Below are 23,262 nucleotides of genomic sequence, written 5' to 3'. Positions count from 1 at the left end.
GGGTGAGGAAAGGGGTGTATTCCTGTGGGAAGGGGGTGCCCATAACGTGGCTAGCTCCCAGGAGGGCTGCAGCAGGGTCCCAGCAGACCCCTCCAGAGGTACAAATCTGCACACCCTCAAATCACCCTGAGCCTACCCACCCCCCGACCCTACCGGCCCACCTCCTTCATGCCCAGGCCCTCTCTCCTAACAGAAGGCTGTGTAAGACTGGGGGACTGGGGGAGATGGGCACATATCCTAGAGTCTACCCTGATGACCAAGGAGTTCAGGACATGGCATGGGAGGGTGGTGTCTCTGGACCACTGTGCTGGCTCCACAAGGGACACAGGCCTTAAAAGCTCCAAGGCTGGGGGCCCCTGGGGAAACAAAGGCCAGACCAGACTGTCCCAGGGCAGGGACACTTCCTCAGGAAGGAAGTGAGCACAGCCCAGTAGGAGGGAGTGGGGAAGCACAGCCATGACCCCCATTGTTTCCAGCTTTGGGGTCAGCTAGGGCAGGCCCAGCACAGGGAGTTCCCCCACACTGGGACAGTGGTGATGGGCTGCCACCCAGCATGGCAGAAACCTGGCCTTGGGGCAGTAAGTGGGAGGGACAGTGGAGGACGACGATAGGGCCTTATGCCTGGCATCTTATTGAGAAAACGGGAAGGTGCCCAAAGAAAAACTGCAAGTCCAGGCTGCAGAGGGTGATCCTGCTCCACACTTGACAAGTTTAAACCTCCAAAAGACAGGTAGGCCAACTTCCCAGACCCAGCAGCCTGTGTCCTTGAACTCCCTCCTCCCTTACTGGGAGATGGGCTGATGGCCAAGGGCTAGGCCTAGTAGAGAACCAGCCTCATAGCAGGACCTGAGAAGTGTAGGCCAAATGTCCACAGGGAGCAGGCTGCAGGTGAGAAGACAGGGCAGAAAGGACCAGAGGAAGTACTGGGTAGCTGAGCTTTACCTGCTGGAACAGAAGCCCCAAGCCTACTCTCCTGGTAGTGCAAGTAGGTTTGGGCTGCAGAGCCTCACAGTAGGTCAAGGGCAGTGGTACCCACTCGGCTGCTGTCCACCTAAGGCTGGGCCTTGGAGGTCCATGGGGCTCAGGCTGTGACCTCATGTGGGGTCAGCTGGCACAGCTGGGGGCAGGACAACTTCCAGACCTATGTGTGGTCACACTCTCACCTCAGGTCAGGCAGGTGGGGCCAATCCCTAGTGAGGTACCCCAGGGCCTTCCAATTCCAGGGGTCCCCGCTTATTGAACACAATACACAAGTACGAATGGCTCTCCATCCTGAGGGGGTCTGCAATGAGGTCTGTGCGAATACACTGCCACCTGCTGGTTGTGGCTGGAATGGCCGCAGGCTAGGCTCAGGCTCACCCTGGGCCTCGCTGGAGACGTGGGCAACAGGAGTCCCCCACCCAGGCCCACCTACTATGCCCAGGTGGTGGTCTAGATACTGGGTATCAAGCCTCAGAGATGTCATTCTTGTATGCAGGGTCTACAAATAATTTTATTGAACAAATAACACAACAGCCTTCCTAGATTGAGGGCTACCCTCCCCAAGCCATTTCTCACACGCTTAAAGAACAGTTTGCACAGTAAGGAATTAAAAAAAAAAAAAAAAGTCATTTTTATGTAGAAATCAGACTCTGCCCCAACATCCTGGACTAGACTATTTACAAGCTTTCACATTTTAAGTATTCCTTTATGATTGTTCTCTCCTTTCTGTCCCTACCCAGGGCTCCAGTACTTTTCTCTTACTGATCCTGAAGGGATGGGTACACTGTAGGGGAAGGGGTGGTGGGCTCCTCAGAGCTACTGGCACCAGCCCTAGGGTGCTGTCCCTTATCACAGGGTGGTGGATGTGTAAGGGCAAGGGGGATTAGACACAGTAGGTGGGATGTGGCAAAACCCCATAGGCACAGGCATCCAGAAGCCTTCCTGATCCCCATCCTATGCCCTCTCAATTGGGGTGGGGGTCAACAACTAGTTGCAGTGGGGAGGGATCAGCCCAGCCCGGGGTAGAGGGAGAAACCTCCCACACCTATTAACAGCCAGCAAACTGTCCATCCATCTGGGGGTGGGAACAGATGGGCAGGTAGGCAGGAAGAATCAGGCTTGTTCTGCCCCCAGCTTCTGTCCAACACAGGAGGAATCGAGGTAGCAAACGGCTGAAATGCTCCAACGAGAGGGTAAAGGAAGTGAGGGAAAGGAAGTTCCCATTTGTGTACAGCTCCCACAGCCCTGGGGCTGGAAAAAGGCAGAGACCTTACTTGTAAAGTGCTGTAGCCTCCAGCAGGGCTGGGCCCCAGGCAAGCTTGGAAGAATGCAGGCCAGGCAAGGGCACAGGAACCAGGCATTCCTGACCAGCATATGCCCTGCCATGCTCCTTGTAGGGATTGCTCGGAAAGGTGGACTGGTAACTCCGCCATCAGCCCTTGCCAGCCACCAGCCACCTCTTGTCCACATACAAACCAACACCCAACCAGCATTGTAGGACTGCCCTGCTCACAGTTGAAGGTTCCGGGCCAGTGGAGTTTATTCACGGTTGTGGCCCCAGCCTAGGTTCCTCAATGGAAGCCACACCTTGAGCCTGGGGGTTTCTTGCTGGGGCAGGGGGTGTTTATGCCTGCCACCCCTCAGGCTCACACCTCATAGAGGATCACAGGGAAATCCACGTGGATGCGGGGGGGATCCAGCTTCACGATGCCCTGCCGTGGAAACAGAGGCTAGTGAGGGCCAGCTCAGGGCCCCTACTCCAGGAAGCCTTCCTGTTCCTCCCAGCTCCTCCCCGAAGAGCCCCCACCATAAGAGCAGACCCCATCTGGGTCTACCTCCACACAATCAACATAGGCTCTATGACCACTGCCCAGCCCCTCACCTGAGGAATCAGGTTCTTATGTACCCGCCTCAGCTTGGCCCGCTTCTGCCCGTTCTTGGTGACGATTGTCTCCTCATAGAACTCGTGAGCCAGATCCCCATCCTCGTCATAGAACATGGAGCTGTGCAGAGGGAGAGGGGAACAGGCTGGGCTGGAGCCCCAAACTAGTCATGGCAAATGCCACAGACCACAGGGAAGTATGCCCTCCCCCAAATAGGCAGGAACAACCTTGGTGGGAGGAAGGGAGGTTAGTATGCCTGGAAAATCCCTTGCTTAGGATCTGGGGTCTACTAGAAGGAAGTGGGGAGTGGGGTGGTGGCCAGTGCTACTCTGTCAGACTATGAGAAGAGAGGCCATACCAAAAAATCACTGGTTTGTTCAGCAAGAGGAGCCGTTCCATCAGGCCCTTGCCTTCACCCAGGGCTTCGAGAGTGGGCAGGATGGTGGCCTGGGCATGTTGGTCTCACTCCAGAAGACACTGCTGGCCCAGGGCCAAAGCCTGAGATAGCAGATGCCTGAGCTAGGAGGGAGCCTGAAGGGAAAAAGCTTGCATCCTCCCCCATCCAGGTGGCTGATGCAGCCAAACTGCCACTGTTGGGGTCCCCCTAGTAACTACAGCCAAATCTCCAGCATCACCTGAGTGTCACTCCCCAGGGCCCATCACAGCCAGGCCAATCTAGTGCTCCTGTCTGGGCCGCTTGGGGGAGGGGGAGGTCAGTGCTCCAGATCTGGGAAACATACCTGGGTGAGGATCTTTTTCCCCAGGCCCCATCCCCAACGCTGGGGACCAGTCCTGCTTTCCCGGCCACTACCCAGAGAGGTCCAACCCCACCACTGTGGGGAACAGAAACAGACAAAACAGAGGGTCATTCTCCTCGAGGGAGAACTGGGGGTGAGGGAAGATAGGAGCCTTCAGCTTGCAGGTTGAGATGGATGGGATGAAAGGAAGAGGTTCTGAAGTCTCAGGGAGGCCCTATCTTAGCTTCACCGTGAAGAGGACCTGCCCAGGACAAGCTTCAGGCCCACTCTTCTCCTCGGGAGACCTTCAGAGCAGCCAGGCCGCCAGGAACCGACTGCTCGGCTTTCCCCACCCCTTGTTCCTCTGGGAGCCTGAAATATGGGAGTCGTCCTGACTCGGGTGTAGGGGGTACAACGGCGGGAGCGCCCCATGACGCAGGGCACCCAGCCGCCTGTCTGTCCTCCCGGGGGCGGAACCCCACGCCCTTACCCGCGGCGAGTGAATACGAAGGGGGGCACGACTCGGCCTCGCGGTCGCACCAAAGCTTGCTCAGCGACAGCCGCCTCCGGGCCGCCGCCCCCCGCCGCCGAGGCGAAGGGCCACAGGCCCCGAGCTTTGGAGCCGCTGGCGCCCATGTCAGGGCCGCCGGCGCATGGCGGGCCCCGCGGCAGCTTCGCTCTCACAGGGCCGTCCGCGCCGCCATGCCCCGCCTAGGCCTCCGCTCGCAGGTGCCGCCGCCGCCGCCGCCTTCCGCAGGCTCCGCTGTCTCCACGGAAACCTCACTTCCGCTTCCTAACACTGCGTATGCTGCTGCCTCTGATTGGCTGCTTCTCTCGTCGGTCCGCGGGGCTGGACTAATAGCTGCCCTCAGATGCTAGGTATCCCAGCATGCACTGCGAGACGTCAGGTCCCAGCAGGCCACGCTCTCTCCAGCTGGGGCAGCTCACAGCCTGGAAAGCGGTGGCTGTGTTCTCCACCTGGTTTCTTCAGCTTGTACTGCGGCTCCGAAATCCCCGACCCCCAGAGGTCAGGCTCAGCGGGCCTGCCCAACCAAAGCAGCACTTTAGGGCCTGACCCTAGGCCAGTTTGGGCAGTGCCCGTCTGCCCTCATTCTATCCCCACACCGTTTTTACGATCCCCACTGTGGCACGTGGCAAAGAAACCGAACCTAAGGAAAAATTAAGGAATTGGCTTAATGTAGTCGTATATCTACATTCAGGGCTGAAGAACTTCAAATTCAGAATTCTTTCCAGATCCACCAGAAGCCATGCTTCATGAAGGAAAGAGTTAACATATCTGTACCTTTGGTGCCATGAGCAGTGTCTGAGCCACAGTAGTTATCTCAATATTTGGTGAAGCGCCTTCCACAGCTTGGAGTGTGTGGTTTCCCTAAGCTCTGGCTGCAGCCGATGTTCTTTCCCCCACCACGACCTGAGCCCCGGGGTTTGAGTGATAACTCAGTACATATCCATACACCACATCCTTCACAAATTTGTCCCATGATCCCACTTGAAAAGGTGCTCTGAGCCTGTCCATCAACCTTGGCAGTCACTGGCATGAGGGGCAACTGCAGATGAGGGCCCATAATAAAGAATCCAAAAGCAGGAGAATTCTTAAATCTTTATTTAGCCAATTCTCTCAGACCCCAGGCCCTGATGACTGTCACCCCCACCCCTTCCCCCACAGGAGGCATTCAACTGAGGCCACAAAATATTACATACATTCGCACACATCATCAAAAATACCCAAGGGAAAGACCCTGGCTTTGACTGGCAAACAAGGCACAGACCTGGGCCAGTGCCCACACTCACACAGACCCTGGCACAGGGACATCCTCCTTGGAGGAGGCAGAGGCACTGTTGTTGCACCATGAGCCAGCACTCCCTGACCCCAGGGTGTGTGAGGAGTCAGAAGGTGCAGTAGAGGGAACCCTAGACTCTTTCTTGATGCCTGTCTTACCTTGAACACCCACGCTCGGTTCTGATAGGGCTGTCCTGAGACCCCATCCAAGACCCGAAACACACAACCTTTCACCATAGGTGAGGGCCCTCATCCCTGCAAACATGACCCTATTCTGTTTGTAGCGTCTCCAAGATTCTCATATCTGAGACACAAATTAAGGAGACTTCTGTCTCCTCTACCCCTGCTGCAAGCCTGGAGCAGCTTCCCAGGGCAACCCTGGCCCACCATGACCCAGTACACAAAGGGCAGAAGGATGCAGAGCCATGCTCTGCTACACCCACTGGTGGACACAGGGGGCCAGCTCCTTCGCTGTTCTCTGGGCTCATTCCCCCAGCAAGAGAGGGCCTCCATGCACACTCATTCCTTGGGCCACGTGGCCCTTTGCACACTCACACGGCACGCCCTTGGCGCTGCCTACTCTCCTCCTTCCACCCAGGGGTACGAGAGGTCACCCCAGGGGGCAGGCATGCAGGGCTTCCTGGATCTTCTGGCGGCAATACGAGTACTTCTGCAGGATCTGGCGGAGATGTTCCTCTTCCTCCCGCTGCAGGATGCGTAGGAAGTTGTGTAGCTCAGGCATGCTGAAAGCATCCCACTGTAGGGGGAGAAGGGAGACACAGGCTACAGCAGGCCACTGCCAAACCAGCAGGCTCTCCCCAAAGAACACCAGTGCATCACGATCACACAACTAGGATGGGGCTTTCTAATGTCAGGTTCTTGCCTGAATGGTCTGTGTTAGGATTCCCAACAACAATCCATATAGAAGATGGGCCCCACAAAGTAGGGCAGTCACCTCGTGGACAGGCAACCAAACCAAACATTCCCTAGTTACCTGTGAACAGGTCATGACCACTCTCTCTGAGTTTGATCTCACTCTGCAGATGCACTACCTTGGAGCTGTAAAGCTTCCAGGCAAAAGGTTCTAATGCCTGAAGGGGGTGCCTGCATGTTGTCCTGTGCCATCTGTGTGGCTTTGACCTGGCCTGAGATCAGAATGCCATCAGATGGACTCCTGCATCTCCTGAGGACTTTCCACAATAGGAAAGAGCAGTGCACCAAGACAGTTCTTCCTGGCTCCTTGGGACAAGCGCTAGACCTTGGCATGAGTTTCCTGGAAGCCTTCACTTTAGCTACAAGGCTCATGTACTCCTGGAGAGGCTTTGCAGGGCTTGTCTGCAGCCCTATTCCTCCTTCAAGCCTGCAACCCACCAGTCCTGCCCAGTCACAACCAAGAAACTAAGGAGGGCTGTTACTCACGTTCACCTCCCCAGAGTCGTTCTCCTTCAGGACAAAGCTTAGGGCCTTCTCACTGGGCCCTGCAAGGAGCCGTAGCCGTAGGGGCTGCTCATCATCTGACAGCTTCCGGAGGTACACTGAGAGCCAGGCAGGGGGAAGGGAGTGTTTGATTAGAGGCAGGCCCAGCCCCCTCAGCTCCTGCGTGCACAGGCACATGCATATATACCCTCACACATGGTGGGGTGGGGTGGGAAGCCCACCTTGGCCATGGCGCTCAGCCCGCTCAAAAAGTGCAAACTTGCGGGGGTCATCCACCACCAAGAACTTGCGCAGCAGGGCCTCGATGACCTCGCGTGCCCGTGTGCGTGACAACACATGCAGGTGCTTGACAGCATCCTTGGGCAGGTAGAAGGAGGTGCGGCGTTTCACAGCTGTACCCCGCCCTGGGCCCCGCCGGGCATCCTGCAAGGAGGGTGGCTTCTTGCTGGCAGGAACTGAGACAGGGCGCACCAGCTTCAGTTGAACCTTGATGAAGCCTGTATAGGAGCCATCCTTGTTCTAAAGAGGAGAAACCAAACCATGACTAGATGCCAGATGAAATGGAACAGATTTGGGCACTACCAGTCCACTTGGGGCTAGGCTGAGTGGGAATAAATCACTGCTTGGGTCTACCCAAGAATACCTCAGCTGTGACCCTTTGGGCATCAGGCACACAGTTGGGTTCCTGTCTCTCTCCAAAACAGGCTGTCAACTCACCAGGCTCATGAACAAGTTGCTGTTGATCTGGCCATTGTACTCCTTGATCTTCTGCTCAATCTCAGCCTGAGAAAGGTCAGGTGTCTCCCACTCCACGGGCTCATCCTGAAAGATGGGCAAGCATGGACATAGGATCCTTATGAAACCCATTCCTCTGCAATGCATGTCACAGGCAAGGAGGTTAAGCCCTGGGTGGACCACTCTGAAAAATGGCCTGTGGGCAGCCTTTGGAAACTGACAACAAAGTTTGAGGCCTGATGAGAAGAACCCATCACTGCCCCTGGTTCTGCATGCTATGGGTGGAGACAGCCAAGGCAGAATCATTTGGCTTCTCTCTGCCACCTGCCTGGAGCCTCCTCAGCACCGGGTGAGGCCCTAAGGATACCTTAAAACCAAGGCAACTGAAAGCATGAGGCTAGGAGCCAGGAAAACATCGGGGACTCTGAAAAGGAACAGCTTGATCCCAGCACCCTAGTTGGATGGGGTCAGGGTGTACCCTGGAGAAGGCAGTCCACTTTGCCACTCTGCTCTGGCCATGGCCCACTGCAGGGTGAGAGGTATGGGGAATGGTACACACCAGGAGCCCAGCGACCAGTGGGCAGGACGAGAAGGGCAACGTCTACAACCTTAGCCTCCTTGGTGGGGGACTTGGGCCAGCCCTGCATGTCTCAAACATAGTGAGGAAACCACTAAGACATGCCATTTGATCTTGACCCAATCTTCACAAATGGCAGCTTCAGGCCAGGATCCAATCTGCCAGAAGTTGGCATGGGCAGCCTCCTGGTAAAGCCTGTCCCACAACTGCCAAACAGGGAGGCTTATGTACCTCCTCTCTGCTGTCTAGAGGTTTAGCCCAAAGGTGTTCTTTACCACTCAGCCCTTCCTCTGTTCCTCCAGGGACTGGATTCTTGTCTGAAGGGTGGAGTATGGGCCAGGGCTTCTGCCAAACTCCCTTGGTCCCACTGCATCACCCTTACCTCCTGTTGAAGTCAGATAGGCCCTAGTAGGAATGAAAGTGTCACAGACACAGGTGAGATCATCACTGACCAATGCCTTGTCCCAGGGGAGTTCCCATCAGAAGGTCTCCTGCAGAATAAGCTTAACCTTGTGCTCAGCTCTGAGCCCAGGACAGCCAGGCTTCTTCCTGACTACTGCCTTGGAGCCCCCTAAGCTTAAACCATCTCATGGGGACAATAGGAAGGACAGATGAGTGGGTAGGGTAGGGTAGAGTCCACAGCCTTTTTAGCAGTATGCTCTTTACCTAGAACCTGCTGCTGTTCAGTGGCCAGCAAGTACATGGCACTGAGGACTGAGGTTGGGGGAGGGGTGGGAACTGAAGCCGATTTGCTTCCCCAAGTTTCCAAAAGTCTCCTAGATGGAAAAGAGCATTGAGAAGTGAAAACTCTAGGGACTTCCCTGGTGGTCCAGTGGTTAAGACCCCACGCTCCCAATGCAGGGGGCCCGAGTTCCATCCCTAGTCAGGGAACTAGATCCTGCATGCCTCAACTAAAAGATCCCACATGCTGCAACGGAGATCCTGCGTGCCACAACTAAGACCCGGAGCAACCAAATAAATAAACAAATAAATACTGAAAACAAAACAAAACAAAAAAACTCTAGCAGAAAGCTTGTTGGAGACAGTGGGAGACCCTGTAGGACTAGTAAGAACAAATGGTCTGGACCCTGGAAAACAAGGGATCTGAGAGGTAAAATGAGGGCTGGAGGTTGGGAATAAAGGGTGGATGTGTTTGTTCAGGCCCAAGGAGAGGGCTTGAGACAGGAAGAAGTACCCCAGTGGGAAGGAGTGTCAGGATGGAAGGGGTGCTAGGGGCAGGAGGAAAGCTGAGCAGATTAGTGCCAGGGCAAAAAGGAAGAGAATTCTACTTACAGAACAGGGTGATCAAAGAGATGGCACTAACTCATTCCCCTTCCTTGTGATGGCTCTGAGCTCTAGCCTGGGTCCTTCCTCTTCCCTTCCTGGGTTATCTAGGAACCCTGAGCTGGGATGCAGTGACCTCAGTTCCAGCTCCTTCCCTTCTCCAGGTGAACCTCCCTCAGTATCTTTATTCATAGAACAAGGGACTTGGACTGGAGGTACTGCACTGTCCTCCCAGGATTCTAGAGGAGGAAGAGTATTTTTTTCCATTTTCCGAAGCTGACTGCTGGAGGAGGATTCCAACAGCTGTCCCAGAGGGATACCATGGAATTTCCCTTCTGCGACACTATAGCCACCCACCCTCTACTCTGCCACTGTCCATAGTGACTGATGGTTTTATTTTACATACAACTTGGGACTCCCCAGCCTCCTTTTCAATTGGTTAGTGTCTTGTGGTTTTCTTACCTTTCCACAATGGAAGATGGCTCAGGCCTGAGTGACACAGGGACAGTCCCAGGGATCCACACTCAAACCTTGCACCGAAACTCCGGGCTCAGCTTTCCAGGTATAGAATTTTCCCCTAAAGAGTTATCCACAACTCCCTTTTCTTGGCTCATGTAAGGAATTCCGCCCCACTGCTGCCAGGTATACTGAACTTTACTTCATGGTCCCCATCTCTCTTTCCTGATGGCCTGACCAGGGTGCTCTTCTGAAGTGTACCATCTCCGGAACAGTTATCTGAGCCTGGTGGCCACACTCATGGCACACATCACAGAGGTCTCTGATAATGGGGACACCTGGGAGACTCCGAGAGGCACAGCTGCTCCAGCACCGCAATTTATAGTCCTGGATTAGTAACCCCTATCTCTCTTGACCCCTCTCAGGGCATTTTACAATCTAGCCTTCCCCACCTCTTGTGGATAAAGTGTTCCTGGATGCTTACAGTCCAGAACGAGGCTTCCTTCCCATCCATTCCCAGATCCCCTTTCTCCAGGTCCGCTCTAACTTTACTATACATGCTGCCCAAGCGAGCGCTCCTGGTCCACTGCAGAGGAGGAGAGGCTCAGAATCTTCCACAGTCCAGTAGCTGGTGACAGGCCTGGACCGGCAAGAGATAGGGACCAAGCTGGCTCCATCCAGGAGTGCAAACGGAGGGGCCTGGACCTTCCCTTGCCTCTCTCCTAAACACTTCTCAATTCCCGGAGAGGACTCCTCCCCCTCCACTTCCTCCTGGTCCCCCAGAGAGGGGGTGGGAGCGCCCGCACGCGGAAATAGAGGTGTTAGTCTAGACTGCGCAGTCAGCCTTAGTAATCGGTGGATAATGCCTGTCCCTGGTCTACCCCATGCCACTTAGCTGCTTCCCCTGGTTCAACCGGTCTGTGACAGAAACAGCAAGGCCTCAGCACTCAGTACCGACGCGCTGAAAGCCCAACACACGGTTCCGAGGGCTGGCCCACGCTCACGGCAGGGCGGGGCTGCCCACAAGCTCTCGACCAGGCAACTTACCGGGGAGGAGCGGGGTCCCAGCGACCGCCCCCAGCCCGCTTCCCGCAACCCCCGGCCCCCACCTGATCCCGGCGCGGCCTGCGCGCCAGTGAGGTACGCGCTGTGAAGTACTGCTCGAGCTCGGAGTCCGAGTCCTCCTGGCTGCAGTAACCACTGCTTGTCGTGCTACTCCAGGTCATCTCGAAAGAGGGAGTTCCCGCGTCCGCCTCGCCCATCGCCGCGCCCGCCGGTTCCCGTGCTCCCGTAGCCTCCCACCACCGCCCCAGGCGCGTGTGCGCGTGCGCCGGAACCAGTGTCCGCGCCGCAACCGTTAACACTGAAACGTAGACAGCGCGGATCTAGCTCTCATCTCGTTGGAAGACGAATGTCGAAGGGCGGGGCCACACGCGCCTCGCCTCCAGGAATGATCTCATCGCTCGGGCAGCTCAGCTCAGCTCAGCTCCGCCTCGCAGGCCCCACCTCCCACAGGGGAACTAGTTGGAACGTGTGCGCATGTGCACCAGCGTGGCCTCAAGGGCGGATGCGGCTGTGGGAAGGTACGGAAATTGTGCTTACTCGGAGCCTCGGTGGCTCCGAGCGGTAAGGGCCGATTCAGCACCACCGGCACACCTTCGAGCCCGCGCGCAGAATTAGCTACTCTCTGCCGCCGGGAAGTCGGCTATCAGAACGTTCATTGCGCGTAGGGCCAGGCGGCCCTAGGGAACGCCTGCAATGTGGCCCGCTCGTCTGCGCATACCTGCCTTGCCTGTAAGCTCCCCGGTCCCGCGCTCACCACATTCGTGTCCCGCTCCAGCGCCGGTTCCCAGCCCAGGTCCCGGGGTCCGCAGCAGTCTAGGCAGACGAGCGCGCGGCAACGGTAGTGGCAGGTGAACTTGCAATCTGCAGAGAGGGCTGGCCGTGAGGCGGAGGAACCCCAGCACCAGCTCGGAGAAGCGTCCCGAGGGCAGAAGCGAAGCCCCGGGGTGAAGGCCGTTGCTCGCGGTGTTCTGCATGATCGGCCTTTTCTCAGGCCCCGTTACCGCCCACTGCTACGCAGATCTTAGTGTTGGTCCCCCGGCGTCTTGAAACTGGCGGGAAGGCCTCAGGCGGTTAAGGATCCAGGCCTGCTCAACGGTTGCATTTCTAGAGCCTAGGGCAGAACTTCCCCCTTCCTCATTATCAGCGTCCCTCCCTCCGCCCATTTACTTGAAGGGAAAAAATTTAAAACTTTTAACCCAGTGCCCCCCCTCTAGTTGTCATTTGTTTCTACTCCCCTCACACCAAAAACTTACCAACACTGGTCTACAAACACTTAATTCCTCGCCTTCACCCTCTACCCATTCCGGTCAGGCGTGCCCCTCCCTCCAGGAAACTCCTGCGCACCGCCGAATCCGGCGGTCCTGTCACCGTCTTCACCTCCTCAGCATCGTCTGATGCTTGCTCCCGGGGGCCCCCACTACCCCGGTTTTCCTCCCACCCCCCTGCAGCTCCTGCTCAGCTCCTTTAGTTCTGTTTCAACTTCTAGATCTAATGGTGGAGTGTCCGAGGCTCAGTTCTGATCGCTTCCCTTTTCTGTGTACGCTGACCTACCCCAGATCCAAGGCTTCCATCACTGACCTCCCCACTGAGATCAAATCCTATGTGTCACTATCTTCATTTGGATGTCTAATAAACATTTCAACCCAACATGCCCAGAATTTAACTCACTTTCCTACCCCTTTTAATTCTTCACTTTTCCTCACCCTTACCCTTGCCAGTGTTCCTCAGCTCAGCAAAAGTCACTACCATTCTCCCAGTTGAGGCAAAACAAAACAAAACCACCCCAACTCATCCTTGATTCCGCCCTTGTTTCTGCCTCTGACACACACCCAAATTGTCCTGTTTTTCATTTCCATGGCCACTTTATTTCTCCTTGGGAACACTGCTGTATCCGAGCCCTTGTTCATGCTTTGTATTCTGTCACAACTCCCGTGCTCCTCCCAGCTGAATAAAGGACAAACTCCTGTACTAGATGAGAGGGTCTCCAGGCACACACAGGCTTGGGACACCTTCCCTAAGTTCCTAAATGGGCCAGAGCAGTGATTCTCAACCCAGGCTGCACATTAGAAGGATCTGTTTTTAAAAAATGCTGGTACACTCCCAGTGATTGAATCAGCAGGTCTGTGGTTGGGTCCAAGCATTGGAGGGCTGTAAAAGCATTCCAAGTGATTCTAGCTGGTATATAGCCAGTGGGAGAGCAACCTCTGCTTGCTGGTGATTCCTGGGAGGGCAGAAGCACCAGCTAGTGTGTGGCTGTGTTTCATGTTTTAGCACCTGGTTGACTGCACTTGCAATAGGTATTTGCTGAATACTCAAAACTCCTGCTTGCAGGGGGCCCACCCAAGGTTCTGACTTTTTCCAGGCCTTCTCCCATAGGTGAGTAAATTCCCTTCACGGCAAGGATTCTGCAGCGGGACTTGGAGAGTGAATCTTTGGGAAGGGGCAGGTGTGGGAATATGAACTCAGAGACTGGTAGGCACAATGCCTTTCTCAAGAAGGGCCAAGGCACCCTTTAAAATTGAAAGCAGCACCTTGTTATTCACAGGCAACAGCCTCTGCCTATGTCCCAGACGCAGGTGGAGCTTGGCAAGGTTATAAACCATTGGCCCCCCCTCTCTTATGCTATGGGGTAAAGGTAACGGACCTGGTCCGTGGGAACCGAACCCGCCGAGCCCCTCCGTCCCAACGGCCCTCAGCGACGGTGCTGCCCCTTGGCTACCCGTTTGTCTCCCGCCAGCGCACAGGGCCGCTACTCACGTGCGCACTGCAGGCCCTTGCGCACGACGCCCCAGATGAAGTCGCCACAGAGGTCGCACCATGTGTGCGTAGTGGGCCCCGCGGGCTGGAAGCGGTGGCCGCGGCCTGGGACCAGCTGCCTTGAGGCGTTGCGCGCTGTGCCCGGCGCGATGCGCAGCGCGTTGGCACGCTCGAGCCGGGTGCGGCCCGGGGCGGCGCACCGCGCGGGTGCCAGGTCCCGCAGCTCAATGAGCTCAGGCTCAGCGGACATGGCCCTGTCGGGCCGGGAGTCCCGCCGGCTCTGGGCTCAAGCGAGCGCGGGGCGGGCGGGGCAGCGGGGCGGACCCCGATGCGGTGCCGCCCCCGGGATTCAGGCAGAGCGGCGGGAGAGCGGAGGAGAGCGGCGCAATGGAAACCTGGGCGCCCGGGCTGTGTCGGCCCGCAGGCAGAGTGGGGCGGCGGGCGCGGCGAGGGGCTGCCCTCGCGGAGTCCCCGCCCTCCGTTTCCTATCCTCCCTTCATCTAGCGAGCAACTCCCCTCCCCCTAACAACCACGACGACCTCAAAGGGCCACGCGGAAACAGGCGTGTTTCTGGAAGCTAGCTTTACTGTACTGGAGGAAGAGGGTCCCCACATCCGACCCTTGCCCCCGGCCCAGGCCTCCTGCCCCAGCTTGCTGAGGCTGCACCCTAAGCCTACCCGCCGGGTGGAGCAGGAAGTGGCGAGCGCTTTGCTGGGGGAGATGGGTCAGCAGCTCTTCCCGCCTGCTATCCTCACCACCTGGGAGGCTGGGGCGCTTGCAGAGGCCGGACTGAGATCCAGAGGTTCAGGGGCACGGGGTTGTATGGCATGGGTGGTCGGCCCTCAGCAGCTGCAGCCTTCACTTGGCTCTGTCACCCTGGGCTGCCGGGACACAAGCCTTTCCATGCTTCTCCCAGTGCTTGACTTGGCACTCCCTACAGGCAAATGGGCCGGTGAGGATGCCGTGCTATGAGAGGTATGGTAGTGGGACTCAGGGGTCCAAGGTCCTAGGATACGCTCACCTGCAGCAATACCACTCATTCTGGCATCGTGAGCAGCGCTTGGAGGCCTCTGCATTGCAGTAGGCACAGCGGGGCTGCTCTGGAGCCACTGCCTCTAGCACGTCCAGCCTGTAGGTCTCCGCCCACCTGGGAAAAGGGTCAGGAGGACTTGGCTGGACCTGGTGGGTGGGTGGACGGGAGCAGCCCTGCCCACATCCATGTCTTCTGCCTCCCTTCTACCCTTTCTGCCAGCTCAGCAGGCCTCACCTTCGTGCCTGCAGCCTCAGTTCCTGCTCCGAGGGGCTGAATACATGCTGCAGCTGATGCTTGGCAATAGCCTGCCACTTGCCTCTGTTCTCTCGCTCTAGCCGCTCCCAGATTTCTGGGATCTGGGGAAGAGAAGTGAAGAATGGCAGGGAGGAGCTGGTAAAGTGGGCAGTGGTCCTGAACAACTAACTTCCTAGTGCCTACCTGTTCCAACACCAGGTCCTTCTTAGGGGGCTGGGCTTCGGTCAGGGCCAGGTGGGCCAGGAAACCCTGCAGGTCTGCCAGGTTGGGCAGCTGGTCGAGCAGTGTGTCTGTGAGGAAGGCCCGAAGCTGCAAGGGTGTCCAGGGGAGACCAGTGTGAAGTGGTGCCGGTTAGAGGGTCGAGGAACAAAGAGGGCCTGAGCTGGGCTGAGCTGAGGGTGCCAGTGGGACCCATGTCCTACTAGCTGCTGTGTCACCTGAGGCCCAAGGTGTGGAGAGAGGGCTGGGGCTGAGGTGAGTGGGCAAAAATAAACATCAAGGGAGGCATGGGGCAGTGCTGGAGCGCTGGTGACTGGTGTGGGAGGAGTTCCCTACCTTGAGTAGCTGTCCTTTGGCAAAGCTTGTGAGGCAGTAGCGGGCCCGGGCCTCAGGGCTTAGCAGCAGATTGTACAGGGCGATCCACACCTGCCCATCCAACTTGCTCAGCTTTTGCTGCTCTGAGGGGGACACTGTCTGCCAACGGCCGCTCTCAAATTGCTGCAGCTTGCCTGGGGAGAGGAACCAGCATAATGTGTGTGGGCGTTGCATGCTCTGTGAGTGAGCCAGCTGTGTGGGCTAGGGATTGACCACTGTCTGGGCACAGGATGTGCCCATGCTGGGGCGCTGCTCACTTCAGAGCAGGGTGAGTCCTCAGTGGTGGACACACAGGCCCTGCCTGCTGCAGAGTCCAGGTCTAGGCCCACTTTGGGTGAGGCATCCTGGTATTCTCTGTGGGCAAGGGGGCAAAGTTTTCTGCCTGTGTGCAAGCTGCCCACATCAATCCTGGAAGATGTCCTGGAGGCAGTGAACTGGGGCTTAGGCAGGTGGAGGAGGACCTTACCGCCTTCCTGCCGGCTCCAGGGACTGTGCTCCAGCAGTTCCACCAGGAGACAGGGCAGATTGTGGGTGCTGAGCATGCGGCTCAAGGTGCTCAGGGAAAGGCTAGGGACGGGGATGGAGAGGTGAGCTGAGGCTACAGGCCCAGGCTCCCAGCCCTCCACTGCAGGCCCCAGGCTTAGCAGGACAGCCCACCTTTCCACACAGTCTGTGATGTAGCGCAGCACTGAGAGGGCCTTCAGTGCGATCTCAAATTCCATCAGCTCTGCCTGCTTCTGCAGCTCCTGGGGTGGGGCACATGGTGTTCAACCTAGGGGAGCCTGGGTCTAGCCCTTGCCAACCCCCGGGAACCTCAGCCCACCTGCATGGGGGTGCCATACTGGGACTTCTCCTCCTCAGGGGGGCCACCATGGCCACTCTGGGCGACCAACAGAGTCAGTTTGCGGTGGCAGTAGTCCACCAGGTCCAAGATGGTGTCCTCTGCTGACTCACACACCTCCTGAGGGGCAGGTGGAGGGGAAACATTCTGCCTCTGATGCCCTTCCCAAACAGACACAACCCCCCTTGCTGCCAGACCCTGGCCTAGGCTAGCCAGTGGGCAGGGCTGGTGCCTCACCTTGTGGAAGAATACTGTCTCCAGGAGGTTGATGATGGAGGCCTCATGGTGTAACTGTCAGATAAAGAGGAGGACAGGGCCCTGGGCTGCTGAGAGAGGGATAGGGGCTACCAGCTACTCTCTCTAGTCCAGGGCCCTCTGAAGGGGTGGGAAGGGGTATGAACCGATGGCCCAGCTCACCACCATGTAAATGGGAAAAGTGTTCTGGGGCTTGAAGTCTTCCAGCCTGCACAGCACAGGGAACACCTTCTGCTTCCACATCTCCACTGCAATCAGCTCCACCACCAGCGTCGGGATCTTTGAAGGGGAGGGGAAAGGACAGGGATGAGGTGGGCCTACCTTAGCCTGGCAACCCTCCCATCTCTGGCTCAGCCCAGCCCAGCAGACTCTCCTATGCCCATGAATTCCTTCCCGATCTCTCTCCTGCACACCTTCATTTCCAGCTGCTCCCAACATCTCTGTGGGGGCATTCCCCAGGCTTTCTATTACTGGCCCTTGCCTTGTCCCCAGGCTGCCATGCTCCTCCTGCACCTGAGCCCTTGTCAGGTCCTCCCCCATTCAAGTGTACCTCTCAGGCCAGCCCTCCTGCTCATGCCCTCTCTCGTCCCTGTCCTTGTTCTCTGGCCTCCCGAGGCTTTTGTGTGCCTTGGTCTCACTCTTTTTTTTTTTTTTTTTTTTTTTTTTTTGCGGTACGCAGGCCTCTCACTGTTGTGGCCTCTCTGTCTCACTGTTGTGGCCTCTCTGTTGCGGAGCACAGGCTCCGGACGCGCAGGCTCAGCGGCCATGGCTCATGGGCCCAGCCACTCCGCAGCATGTGGGATCTTTCCAGACCGGGGCACGAACCCATGTCCCCTGCATCGGCAGGCAGACTCTCAACCACTGCGCCACCAGGGAAGCCCTTGGCCTCACTCTTATTCAGGGCCCTTCACAGTGCCCTATTCCTACCTCACACCCCAGTAGGGGGCTCCACCTTTTCCTTGCAGAGGAATCTTTCTGTCAAGTGATATTTCAGGTCATCTACTGGTGCCACCTCCTGGCTCACATTCCAGTTAAGCCAGTCCCTGGTTTCTAACTCCCTCTCTCTCATGTTGGGAAGGTTGCCTTCTTCTATGACAAAGTCCCATCCCACTTCAGTGGGTGCCTCCCTCTAGCCCGACAGTCTATTCAGGAATGCCTTTAGAACTTGGGCCCTCCCCCTACAGCCTAGGCTGTTCTAGGATCCAGGATTATCTCCCTAATCAACTCACATTCTGCACCCCACCTGGCATGCCAGGGTCCTGTCCCATAGGGCTGCAAAATCAAATGTGAAACACACTTTTCCTTTTCCTTTGGGGAGGACAGGGGTGCCAGCCAGAGGGAAGTGCAGGCACCCAGGGTGTTCCTGAGGGGTAGAGTGGTGGGATGGGGGGTGGTGAGAAGACAGGAACCCTGCCTGTGACTCCAACATACCTTCCCATGGGTGACCAGCAGCTCCTGGATGGGCTCGCCCTGGCTGGCCGTGGCATCAAGGATAGCCTGCATGTTCAGCTTCTCGAGGTTCTCATGCTGCTGGTTCCACCTGCCCAGGCAGGGTGTGTGTGCATGTGGGTGCACATGTGTGCAGTAGGAGTGGGTGTGGGGGTTGGGTCCTACTGAAGCCTAACCGGGGTCCAAGGTGGCTCAGAACCATATAACCCTGTCTCGGAGAGCTTTACCTCCCCACCGAGGGGCCCGTCCACGCCGGGCAACCCCTCCCCCCAATGTCAGGCCCACACTCCCCCACTCAAGGACTCTGACCCCATGACTCCACCTGACCCCGGATCCAGCTGCCTCACCCTCCGGAGCCCATCTCGCGCAGCTGGAAGCTGCGCAGTCCCCGCACTAGCACGTCAGCCTCCCCGGGCAGCAGCAACTCCAGGTCGCCCATGTCGGCGCAAGGGACAGGAAGCGGGAAGGTGGGGTTCGGCTGACCGCGAGCAGCGGCCTGCGCTGAGATGGGGATGCTGACACGCTTGGGGACCACGGTCTCCTGCGGAGCCGAAGTCTGGGACCCTACAGTTGTAGAGCGGTTGCTGCGCGTCAGTCCTCGCCGCCATGGAAACGGTTAGCTCAACGCCTGCGCACTGCGGCCTGGGTCCCGCCCCTGCTGGCGGCCCGCGCTGGGTCCCGTCACGCCAGCGTCTGCCTGCTTGCCAGGCTGCGGGTAGCAACCCTCCTTAGACTCCTGGAGCTTTCTCCCTCACAACTGGCTGCGGCTCACGGGTCTCCCTGAGTTACAGACTCTTGCGGCCTAGCTTCTTCCTCGGATGGACGTCAAGTCGGCCCGCCCCCCACCAGCTCTCCGGGTAGCTGCTCCCTCTCCGCCCACACGGATGCTCCTCTCCGTGGCCTCCTCGCTCCAGTATTCCTCGCGCGCAGCTCCACCTTGTTGGCTCTACACCCGAAATACTGCGCAGGGCTCACAACTTCTCTCCATCCTAGGCCAGGCTGCCATCACCTCTCATGAGGTAACTACTGTGGTCTTTTTACTGGACCCATTTCCACCCTTGACCTTCCTGAGTAGCCAGGAGTCTTTTTTTTTTTTTGGCCGCGCCGCGTGGCATGTAGGATATTAGCTCCCCGACCAGGGATTGAACCCCGGCCCTCGGCAGTGAGAGCCCTAAGTCCTAACCATTGGACCGCCAGGGAATTCCCACCAGGAGTCTTTTAAAGGTGTACATGAGACATTACTTCCTCACATGAGTGTGAATCTGGCTGCCTCTGGCCCTCAAAACACTATGTCCAAAGCAGCTTACCAGCAACTCTGCAGAATCAGGCTCTTGCCCTCCCTCCTACCTCGGGACTTCATTTCTTTCCCCTCTCCCCCTTGTCTTCTACAATATGTTCCAGCCCCATGGGCTTCCCTTGGCTTCCTCATACATCCTAAAGTGGCTTTTGCTTCAGGGCTTTTGCGCCTGTTACCTCTGCCTGGAATACTCTTCCTCCTTCAGAGTTCAATTTAAGTCAGTTCAGCTAGGCCTTCCTTGAGAATCTGATGCAGAGCAGCCTCAGCTCCCATCCCAACTCACTTTTCATCTCAGCTTCCCAACTGATTCTTTCTGGCTATTTATTTGTTTATAATTAGCGGGCACTTTTACATGCCCATTGTTGGTTCTGGCCACCAGATGGTGCTCCAGGGCGTCGGACCATGGCTATTTCTTTCACTGCGAGTTCTCTCTGGTGGCTGACTCAGAGGCAGTATTCAATAAAGGTAGGTTGAAATGGATGACTTTATTTATAGAAATGAGGGTTAACCTTGAGACAGTATGGACTAGTTTGTAGGTCTAGTCCTCATGCACCAGGCAGGGCTTAGGAGAGAATAGCCATAGCTGTGTGCCTGGTCCAGCCCACACCAGCCTCACTTCCAGCAGATGATGATGTTGGGGTCATTTTCCAGCCGTTCATCCAGTTCTTGGTAGCTCATGCCTAGGTGGTGTGGTGGAGGTGAGGTCAGAAGCCTTGGCTTGGCCACCCTGCCCTAACCCCACCTCAGTGGTCCTGCCTGACTCTACCTGTCTTGCAGCAGATCTCATCGTAACTGTGGCAGCCTGTGTAAAGCCTGGCAGGGTGGCTCCGCTCCTCCCGAGACACCCGCACAGGATACTTCTGTAGTCGCCGGATGAGGTTCTTCATAAGCCCGAACTGGATCAGCTTCCTGGGGTGAGGGTCGAGGAAGAAAGGGGTGATGCTCTGGCCAGGGCTCCTTCTAGCCAGGCCACTCTCCCCTCCAGTTTTGTTTCAATGACCAGACTGGCCTTCAAACCCATCACCTCCAGGAAGCCTTCCTGGAGTAGCAGTGCCACATGATTCTGCTCACTAGGAATCTCCTGCTTTCTCTCTGACCCAGGGCTTGGGAGAGACACAGAGAGTGTACCTGCCCTCAGGCAAACCTTCCATGCCCCAGGGGATCCCCCTCTGACCGTTCATCAACGTGCTGCAGCTGTTGGGGGTGGCGGCCAATGAGATCTCTCACAGTAGTGCCAGGGCTCAGGCTGCAGTACAGCTGGAACACATCCCGGAGACTGGCCCTCTTGTGCCCTGTAGGCATCAGGGGTCAGCTCTCCAGGTGGCCCTGCCCTCCCTGAGATGGCCTCCCCCAGAGCCTGCCAATACCTTGCTTGGTCACGTAGGATAGACACGCCTCCTGCAGGGACTTGTCATCTACCAGGTCCTGGACCTTGGGCGTCGGGCAGTACACATTGGAGTACTGGAGGGTAGCAGGAGGCACAGGGGCCTGAGTGAAGGGCTTGGAAGTCTGATACAGCCCCAGTTGGGCTCAGCCACATGATCCATTCTCCATTTAATCAGACCCCAGACACACCTACCTGGAGGATGGACACCAGTGTCACAACACCGTAGTACCTGGGGGAGATAGCTGTACTCAGCTTCTGAGGGCCATGTCTTCCCAGCTCCCACACTCAGGGCCCCTGGGCTCTTCCTGACTGGTGACCCTGTCCTGAGTGTCACTGTTCCCCACTCACAGCAGGTTCTGGATGGCGATGCGCACCAGGTTGAGCTCCACGTCTGCCTCGGCTGAGATCTTCTGGACGTGGCGGAAACCATCAATGTAGGGCAGGATCTGGGCAGGGAAGAGCAGGGTCAGTAGGGGTGGGATGAGGCCAGGGCTGTGGCCAGCCACAGGTCATGATAGCCAGGGAGGGCTAGCATACCTGTTGTGTGGTGAGGTCCCACTGTGAGTTGAAGAAATCCTCCTTGTCTTTGGTAAAGACAGGCACATCATACTCCTGGGCCACAGGAGGGTCAGGACGCTGCTCTATCACCTTCAGGTGGATGGTGTTAGACTCATCTGCAGGGGACCCCACCCATATCCTCAGTGCCATCTCTTCCAAGAGGCCATCAATTACCATCCAGTCCTCCCAGCCACCCTTGAGGCAGGAAGGTGACTCTGGGTAGGGCCATCTTCCCCTTTTATGGAGCAACAGACTGAGGTCCATACAGGGGAAGGAACACGCCCAAGGAGCAGAGCTAGAGAGCTCTACTGGCCTCCTCCTCTCCAGCCCCATCATGCACTGGACCCTGGACATCATCAGCCCAGCTCATGGCTATTTCCTGGCCACCAATTTGTTCACGAGTCTTGTCCTTGACTGGGCTCACCTTCCCCTGCCACTTTCCCATCCCTCCTCGACCCCTCTGCTCTCCTTGCGGAGGCTGGGCCATACCGATGGGCAGAGTGCACCGGCCTGAAGCATTTAGCTCCTCCAGCAAGATGGTCATGATGGGCACCAACTTCTGTTTGCTCTCCTCCGTGGACACGAAGCTGCTCTCTAGCTGGATGGAGCATGGACAGCATGGTGGGCACACCCCAGGACCCTTGGCTGGCATCCTACCCTGGCAGGTTCCCGGGTCTGGAGGGCTTTGGAGACATGCGAACACCTTCCCTAACTCTGCCTGCCCATCCACCCAAGCCCATCGTGTTGCATACCTCCAGTGTGGTCAGGTAGCCAGCCAGCTTTTTGACGATGGGCTCAAGGGCACAAGTCTTGGCCTGGGCATCACACACAAAGCCTAGGTTGAAGAGCAGGGCATTGCGGCTGTACTTCTTGTGCTCGATGCACACGGGGCAGCCAATCAGTTTCTTCTCCATGGCTGTGCTGGACGAGGGGAACAGATGGGAACAGAGTCAGGCTCCTCTCACCCCCAAGTCTGTCCACTCCGCCTGGGAACCCTCCCAACCCCCCAGCTAGGGCCTCACACAGTGATGAGCTTATTCTGCAGCTCTGGCTTGGTGATGATGTACACCTGGACGGTGTCAAACAGCTCCCGGGAGATGAAGTCCTCGGGGACCTGTGGAAGGGAGTGACAAGAATCCCCTTAGTGGACCTTATAACTAGGTGGAATACACAGGGTGACCCCCAAGACCTAATCCCTCTTCTCCAGGGTTTCTCCTCTCTCCCATCCACCCAGGCCTACTCTTTTGTGTTTCCAAACACACATTATGTTCTCACCTACCTCCTGGCTTTTGCATATGCTGTACCCTCCACCTGGCACACTCCTGCCTCACCTAAATTCTTATGCATCCAGGGATACTAGTGGATCACCACTCACACCTCTCGTAGAACCTGGCACCTCCCTTGGGCCCCCACAGCCAGATTTCCCACAATCACTGCCTATGTGAATGTTTGTTTGCCTTGCCACACCGGGAGCCTGGGACTGGGTCTGAATATACTCTTGGTTCACGATTTTCCGCGAATGAAGGGGTGGCGTGCCTGCGTGCAGCACGGGGCACGGGGTTCTACCGCTTCCAGGCAGCTGGCTGAACTCCCCTGAGCGTCCCTCAACCTTGCCTCCCATGCCCCGCGAGCCCGGATGGCACCTGATAGGTGATCTTGGGTCCCAGCGTTGGGTGGAACTCGCTGAAGAATATGCATTCGATGCGGCAGCTACTGCCCATGGCGCTAGTGGGGCCGGGGTCCGTAGCTGGCGCCACTGTCCCTGGGAGCACCTGTCAGAAACAGCCCGGAGGTTTGGGCTGCCTGGTTAAGGACGCCTGCGCACTGAACACCCGTGAGGCCATCTGCTCAACAGCGCCTGTGCAGCGCGACTCAGCCGT

General features: G+C 57.2%; 4 protein-coding genes across 5 annotated transcripts; all 4 read right to left on the bottom strand.

Annotated features, from left to right (window-relative positions):
* Nucleotides 1–1,470: 1,470 nt before the first annotated feature.
* On the bottom strand, nt 1,471–4,378 carry TUSC2 (tumor suppressor 2, mitochondrial calcium regulator). The gene is made up of 3 exons (XM_081247009.1): nt 4,092–4,378; nt 2,864–2,984; nt 1,471–2,693 (listed from the first exon to the last, which is right to left on the bottom strand). Exons 1-3 carry the CDS (start codon nt 4,235–4,237, stop codon nt 2,628–2,630), a joined length of 333 nt encoding a protein of 110 aa, XP_081103135.1. The 5' UTR covers nt 4,238–4,378; the 3' UTR covers nt 1,471–2,627.
* An 832-nt stretch (nt 4,379–5,210) lies between these two features.
* Nucleotides 5,211–14,175, bottom strand: RASSF1 (Ras association domain family member 1). 2 transcript variants are annotated; one of them, XM_081246940.1, is made up of 6 exons: nt 13,714–14,175; nt 11,711–11,817; nt 7,557–7,661; nt 7,061–7,358; nt 6,822–6,937; nt 5,211–6,159 (listed from the first exon to the last, which is right to left on the bottom strand). In XM_081246940.1, the coding sequence occupies exons 1-6, from the start codon at nt 13,961–13,963 to the stop codon at nt 6,013–6,015; spliced, it is 1,023 nt and encodes a 340-aa protein (XP_081103066.1). In that variant the 5' UTR covers nt 13,964–14,175; the 3' UTR covers nt 5,211–6,012. The 2 variants fall into 2 exon arrangements, with proteins under 2 accessions (XP_081103066.1, XP_081103067.1); XM_081246941.1 differs by lacking the exons at nt 11,711–11,817; nt 13,714–14,175 and adding an exon at nt 11,001–11,308.
* ZMYND10 (zinc finger MYND-type containing 10) lies at nt 11,948–18,689 on the bottom strand. The gene is made up of 13 exons (XM_081246939.1): nt 18,488–18,689; nt 18,123–18,231; nt 16,854–16,970; nt 16,674–16,727; nt 16,419–16,556; nt 16,253–16,341; nt 16,062–16,162; nt 15,557–15,729; nt 15,185–15,310; nt 14,981–15,102; nt 14,735–14,860; nt 14,391–14,647; nt 11,948–12,005 (listed from the first exon to the last, which is right to left on the bottom strand). Exons 1-12 carry the CDS (start codon nt 18,577–18,579, stop codon nt 14,572–14,574), a joined length of 1,323 nt encoding a protein of 440 aa, XP_081103065.1. The 5' UTR covers nt 18,580–18,689; the 3' UTR covers nt 11,948–12,005; nt 14,391–14,571.
* A 1,214-nt stretch (nt 18,690–19,903) lies between these two features.
* On the bottom strand, nt 19,904–23,210 carry NPRL2 (NPR2 like, GATOR1 complex subunit). Its single transcript, XM_081247466.1, has 11 exons — nt 23,026–23,210; nt 22,405–22,496; nt 22,135–22,303; nt 21,872–21,980; nt 21,362–21,498; nt 21,173–21,270; nt 21,017–21,053; nt 20,805–20,898; nt 20,612–20,729; nt 20,204–20,346; nt 19,904–20,117 (listed from the first exon to the last, which is right to left on the bottom strand). Exons 1-11 carry the CDS (start codon nt 23,101–23,103, stop codon nt 20,050–20,052), a joined length of 1,143 nt encoding a protein of 380 aa, XP_081103592.1. The 5' UTR covers nt 23,104–23,210; the 3' UTR covers nt 19,904–20,049.
* Between the last annotated feature and the right edge of the window lie 52 nt (nt 23,211–23,262).

Source organism: Mesoplodon bidens (assembly GCF_964165515.1).
Source record: "Mesoplodon bidens genome assembly, chromosome: 10".
Taxonomy (NCBI): domain Eukaryota; kingdom Metazoa; phylum Chordata; class Mammalia; order Artiodactyla; family Ziphiidae; genus Mesoplodon; species Mesoplodon bidens.
Note: the sequence above shows the minus strand (reverse complement) of the source record. Positions and strands in the feature narration are given on the sequence as shown.

Bases quoted from the DNA above. Each gene is read 5' to 3' on its own strand.
- TUSC2 (XM_081247009.1), bottom strand. From the start codon at position 4,237: ATGGGCGCCAGCGGCTCCAAAGCTCGGGGCCTGTGGCCCTTCGCCTCG. The intron at 2,985-4,091 runs GTAAGGGCGTGG...CCCTCTGCACAG, and splicing joins TTCGTATTCACTCGCCGCGG to CTCCATGTTCTATGACGAGG. The intron at 2,694-2,863 runs GTGAGGGGCTGG...TTTCCACGGCAG, and splicing joins ATAAGAACCTGATTCCTCAG to GGCATCGTGAAGCTGGATCC.
- RASSF1 (XM_081246940.1), bottom strand. From the start codon at position 13,963: ATGTCCGCTGAGCCTGAGCTCATTGAGCTGCGGGACCTGGCACCCGCG. The intron at 7,359-7,556 runs GTGAGTTGACAG...TCTCCTCTTTAG, and splicing joins GCAACTTGTTCATGAGCCTG to AACAAGGATGGCTCCTATAC. The intron at 6,938-7,060 runs GTGGGCTTCCCA...CCTGGCTCTCAG, and splicing joins GGCTGAGCGCCATGGCCAAG to TGTACCTCCGGAAGCTGTCA.
- ZMYND10 (XM_081246939.1), bottom strand. From the start codon at position 18,579: ATGGGCGACCTGGAGTTGCTGCTGCCCGGGGAGGCTGACGTGCTAGTG. The intron at 15,311-15,556 runs GTAGGGAACTCC...ACACCCTTGCAG, and splicing joins CCAAAGGACAGCTACTCAAG to CTTCGGGCCTTCCTCACAGA. The intron at 14,648-14,734 runs GTGAGCGTATCC...ATTTGCCTGTAG, and splicing joins AATGAGTGGTATTGCTGCAG to GGAGTGCCAAGTCAAGCACT.
- NPRL2 (XM_081247466.1), bottom strand. From the start codon at position 23,103: ATGGGCAGTAGCTGCCGCATCGAATGCATATTCTTCAGCGAGTTCCAC. The intron at 22,497-23,025 runs GTGCCATCCGGG...TCCCTTCCACAG, and splicing joins GACCCAAGATCACCTATCAG to GTCCCCGAGGACTTCATCTC. The intron at 21,271-21,361 runs GTATGCTAGCCC...TTCCCTGCCCAG, and splicing joins GGGACCTCACCACACAACAG to ATCCTGCCCTACATTGATGG.